The 5,136-nt window shown below is 53.2% G+C and overlaps 1 protein-coding gene across 1 annotated transcript; it reads left to right on the top strand.

Moving 5' to 3' along the window:
- The first annotated feature begins 273 nt into the window (after positions 1–273).
- Positions 274–4,661, top strand: LOC309797894 (zinc finger protein 541-like). The gene is made up of 4 exons (XM_082646279.1): positions 274–1,057; positions 1,265–1,424; positions 1,582–1,749; positions 2,642–4,661. Exons 1-4 carry the CDS (start codon positions 969–971, stop codon positions 2,822–2,824), a joined length of 600 nt encoding a protein of 199 aa, XP_082502405.1. The 5' UTR covers positions 274–968; the 3' UTR covers positions 2,825–4,661.
- The last annotated feature ends 475 nt before the right edge of the window (positions 4,662–5,136 follow it).

The following is a 5,136-nucleotide window of genomic DNA, read 5'->3' as shown; positions in this document are numbered from 1 at the left end:
CCTGGGTCTCAGCTTTGGATTTGGCCCCGCCTCTGCGTGTAGGTCACCGGAGGGCATCTGTTCTTCGCTCAGACAGGACAGGGTTAAAGGAGCAGCCTCTTCGGGAACTCTGGCTCACTCAGGCCGGGCGGGAGGGAGGGGCACGGAGTGCGGGGCGAGCCTGCAGCGGCAGAGGCCCGCGTGACGTTGCACCAGCCCGAGGCGCGCCGTGCGTTCTCCCAGGGAAGCCGCCCCTGGATCCCGGGACCCCGGTAGTGGCGGGCTGCACAGGCTCCCGGAAGGGCGGTGTGGACAGTGACCTGCGCTCGCACACAGGCCTCTTGGCGGCGGCAGCAGCGGCCCCAGCGTCCCACGCCCGTCACTGGGCTCCGCGCTTTCAGCCGTCTGTGGAGCTCTTTTAAGCAGCGCTCTTAATCCCCTCTCCTCGCGCACCAGGAAACCAAGAGGGAAGAAAAAGTCTCTTGCCTCTTCGGCAGCTCCAGAGTTTTCCCGGACTCCCTCTCGGCTAGCTGTGGCACATTAGCCCCCTTCAGGCTGAGTTCTCGCCGCCAGCCCCAGTCCTCTCCCTGCGCTCTGCCCGAAGCCCGAGCCTCAGCTTCCAGCGCCGCCCGCCCCAGCGGGCGAGCAGACAAGCCTCTCGGGCTGGTGAGTGCCGCTCGGCACCGATCCTCTGTGCGGGAATCTCTCCGCTTTGCCCTACCCAGGTATGTGGGGAGTTTCTTGCCTTTTGGGAGGTCTGGGATCTTCTGCCAGCGTTCAGTAGGTGTTCTGTAGGAGTTGTTCCACGTGTAGCTGTATTTCTGGTGTATCCGTCAGAAGTTGTAAGTTTTGATGAAGTCCAATACGTCTGTCTTTTGTTTGGTTTTGGAGTCATCCAAGAAACCACTGCTTACTCCCGGGTCACCAAGAATTATACCTGTGTTTTCTTCCAAGTCTTATAGTTTTCACTCTTGCATCTCATTTCTGATATGTTGGCTCAGATGTATTTTCGTCTTCAGGGTGGAAATATCTACCGGGTCCCCCACCCGATGAAGGAGGAGAACATGGCGTGTGGCTGGTAAGTTCCGAAGCCCCTCGGGAATCCTCTGGTGGCTTTGATGTGCTGGGCCTGGGTGAGCGAGCTCTGGATGCTTCACTCCTGAAGGGGTGAGCACCAGGCCACGGGGAATCGGGGGCATCATCCCCATTTCTTTAGGGTTCGTCCAAAGCTGTCAGAGGATCAGTGTTTGGGGACAGAGTCCCATTCTCCCTTTCTTCCCCACAGTAACCAGCACAATGGTGGTCCCACAGACTGGGCAGAGCCAAGGAGCACTTACGTCTGCAAGAATTGCAGCCAGATGTTTTATACAGAGAGAGGGCTGAGCAGCCACATGTGTTTTCACAGCGACCAGTGGCCGTCACCTCGAGGGAAGCAGGAGCCGCAGGTGAAGGGGCTCGAAGCTGCCATTCATCTCAGGATGGAGCCGTCCTCCTGCGGGGAGCCTGGCTGGGGGCCGGGAGTCAGGGCTGTGCTGCTCTGGAGAGGCCCCTTTCTCCCTACGTACTGTGTCTCTTAAAGGGCTGGCTCTTCTCTGTGTGTAGGTGTGTGGCATGGAGTTTTGCAAGCCACGAAGACAGGTGCTGAGGCCGGAGGGGGACAGGCAGAGTTCCCCGAGAGCCAGGAAGTCCTTGGACAACATGACCGCCGCCCCTTTGGTGGTCCCTGTGTCGGTGCCTGTGGCTCCAGCGAACCATCCCCCGGGGAGCAAGGTGGGTGCACTTCCTTCCAGCTGCTTTCCAGCTGCCAGTGGGAGCTGTGAGAAAAGCCCCCAAATCCTGACTCCATAAGAGCTTGATTTGCGTGTTCATTCATCCATTCAACCTCCAGTGAACTTCTTTTGTGCCTGGCCCTGTGCTGGGCAGGGCTGGGGACACTGCAGCGACCACAACAGGCCTGCCTCCGTCTCCTGGGGCTCCCAGCCCAGCGGGGTAGATAGACCCATCCCCGGACACTGACGACCCAGAACGGGCCGGGCTGGGAGAGGGAGCTGTAGGAGCCCCGAGGGCACCAGAGACCCTGCCTGAGGAAGGGGGTGTTGCAGCTGAGAGCTGGAGGGTGAGGAGGGGTAAGATGGGCAGAGAGGAGGGGAGATTGCGTGGAGGTAAGAGAGAGTGTAGCAAGCTCAAGCCGTCGTCTCTTCAGCCTGTGCTGGAAGACCCCACCTGGAGAAGTCCATGCTGGACTCGGGTACGGGGTGCATGGAGCCCACTGTTTGTCTCCCAGGAGCTGCTGTCATTTTGAGGGCAACAGGTTTCCCTTTTGTCATGCTGTTGCATCCGTCTGGCCCCCACTCTTTAAGTGCCAGTCACTTTAACAACGGACATGAGTTTCCAAAATGGTCTGAGTGAGGGCCTCTCCTTGCGGGGTGTGGGTGCCTGAGAAGGCCCCAGCCTCAAACATCGCCCGGCTTAGGGTCTGGAGTCTGGCTCAGGCGTGGTGGCCCTGCCCGGCTTCCTGTGCTGAGGACTCTTTGCACGGCCATGCTGGGTGTGCGTCTGGCTGGTCAGTACCCTTTCCCACTCTCAGGCCATCTTGAGGACTGAGCTGTGGGGCCGGTGGCCTCAGGTGACCCCTGTGGTTCTGAAGTCTCTTCTTCTCCAGGGACAGGAGAAGGACGGGGAAGAGAGAGACAGGAGAGCAGCCAACACAGGAAGCGGAAGAAGCTCCCACGGCCCAAGGCACTGCTCATCCCTCCTCCGCCCTCCATGTCTGGGGAGCCGGGCCCGGGAGGATGCCGCCAGAGCTGCCTGTGCTCACCCGTGTTCCTGGTGGACCGTCTCCTGAAGGGAGTGTCCCAGTGCCCTGCCTACACGCCGCCCCCGATGCTCAGCCCCATCCGGGAGGGCTCTGGGCTGTATTTCAACACTCTGTGTTCCACATCTGCCCGGGCCCGTCCCGACAGGCTCATCAGCGCCATGCTTGGTGAGTGAGCTTGATCACCCCATGATAGGCCTGTGGGGGGCCAGACCCCCGCCCCCTGTAGAATTCGGTCCAGCCATTCCCTCTGGCCTACGCTTGGGTCTGGTCTGGGTGTCCTGTTGCTGTTCAGAACTATCCCAGGACCATCTGGGACCAGCAGCCTTCTAGGTGCTTATAATTTTGTAGCCAGAAAGAAAATAGACGCAATTTAGCCTAACCACCATTCTGCCTGCCCTTTCGAGTAATTGTTTAAACAGCTTTATTGAGGTATAATTCACATGCCATATGAATCACCCATTTAAAGTGTACAGTGATTTTTTAGTGTATTCTTAGGATTGTACACCCATCCCACAATCTAGTTCTAGAGCATTTTCATCACCCCAGAAGATTATATCCACGAGCGGTGACACACAGGCCCTGTAGCCCCCAGCTCCTCTGCCCTGGGCAACCACCAGTCTACCAACCTACTTTTTCTATGGGTCTCCCTATTCTGGACATTTCATATACTTGGGATCATACAATATGTGCCATTCTGTGTCTAGTTTGTTCACTTAGAATAATGTTGTCAAGGTTCATCCATGTTGTACCATGCATCAGTGCTTCATTTCTTTTTATGGATGAATGATATTCCATTCTCTGGAGAGACAACATTTTATTTATCCATTCATCAGTTGAGGGGCATTTGGGTTGTTTTCGTCCTTTGGGTCTTGCAAATAGTGCTGTTAAGAACATTTATGTATAAGTTGTTTTTGGACATAAGTCCTCATTTCTCTTGGGTATACAGCTCAGAGTGGAATTGCTGGGTCAAAGGGTAACTATGTCTAACCGTTTAAGGAACTGCCGGACTGTTTTCCAAAATGGCCGGGTCATTTTAAATTTCCACCAGCATTGTATGAAAGTTCCAGTTTCTCCACATCCTTGCTAAACACTTCTTATCTGTCTTTTTCATTATAACCATCCTAGTGGGTGTAAAGTGGTAGCTCTTTGTGGGGTGTTTGTTTATTTGTTTGTTTGTTTGTTTTGCGGTACGTGGGCCTCTCAGTGTTTGTGGCCTCGCCCGTTGTGGAGCACAGGCTCCGGATGCGCAGGCTCAGCGACCATGGCTCTCGGGCCCAGCCGCACCGCAGCAAGCGGGATCCTCCCGGACCGGGGCACGAACCTGCGTCCCCTGCATCGGCAGGCGGACTCTCAACCACTGCGCCACCAGGGAAGCCCCCTCATTGTGGTTTTGATTTACATTTCCCTGATGGCTAACGATGTTGAGCATCTTTCCATGTGCTTATTATCCATTTGTATATCTTCTCGGGAGAAATGTCTGCTCAGATCCTTTGCCCATTTTTTAAATTGAATTCTTATCTTTTTATCATTGAGTTGTCTCAGTTCCTTATATAGTCTGGATGCAAGCCCCTTATCAGATATATGATTTGCAAATTCTCTCCAATTTTGTGGGTTGTCCTTTCATTTTATTTATGATATGGTTTGCAGTACACAAGTTTTTAATTTTGATGAAGTCCAACTTATTCTTAGGCCTGCGATCAATCTTTAGTGAACTTTTATATACTGTATGAGGTAGGAGTCCAAATTTATTCTTTTGCATGTATGTATCAGTTCTTCCAGCACTTGAAAATACTGTTCTTTTCTCATTGAATAGTCTTGGTACTTTGTTTTGTTTTGTTTTCTTTTGCGGTACACGGGCCTCTCACTGTTGTGGCACTCCCGTTGCGGGGCACAGGCTCCGGACGCGCAGGCTCAGTGGCCATGGCTCACGGACCCAGCTGCTCCGCGGCACGTGGGATCTTCCCAGACCGGGGCACAAACCCATGTCCCCTGCATCGCCAGGCAGACTCTCAACCACTGCGCCACCAGGGAAGCCCTGTCTTGGTACCTTTGTGGAAAATCAGTTGACCATAAATGATTTGAGATTTTTCTTCTTTTTTAATACAGGCATTTTACAGCTATAGATTTCCTTCTGAACATTGCTTTAGCTACATTTTGTAAGTTTTAGTATGTTGTGTTTTTATATTCATTCAGCTAAAGTATTTTCTAATTTATCATTCCACTTCTTGTTTAACACACTGACTATTAAAGAGTGTGTTGCTTAATTTTCACATATTTGTGAATTTTCCAAATTGCTGCCTTTTATTGATTTGTAATCTAATTCTCTTGTGGTCAGAGAA

This window comes from Mesoplodon mirus, assembly GCF_964341445.2.
Source record: "Mesoplodon mirus genome assembly, contig: HAP1_SCAFFOLD_1182, whole genome shotgun sequence".
NCBI lineage: Eukaryota > Metazoa > Chordata > Mammalia > Artiodactyla > Ziphiidae > Mesoplodon > Mesoplodon mirus.
Note: the sequence above shows the minus strand (reverse complement) of the source record. Positions and strands in the feature narration are given on the sequence as shown.

Coding starts and splice junctions, on each gene's coding strand:
- LOC309797894 (XM_082646279.1), top strand. CDS start 969: ATGTTGGCTCAGATGTATTTTCGTCTTCAGGGTGGAAATATCTACCGG. Junction 1,425..1,581: donor GAGGGAAGCAGGAGCCGCAG/GTGAAGGGGCTC, acceptor CTCTGTGTGTAG/GTGTGTGGCATGGAGTTTTG. Junction 1,750..2,641: donor ACCATCCCCCGGGGAGCAAG/GTGGGTGCACTT, acceptor CTTCTTCTCCAG/GGACAGGAGAAGGACGGGGA.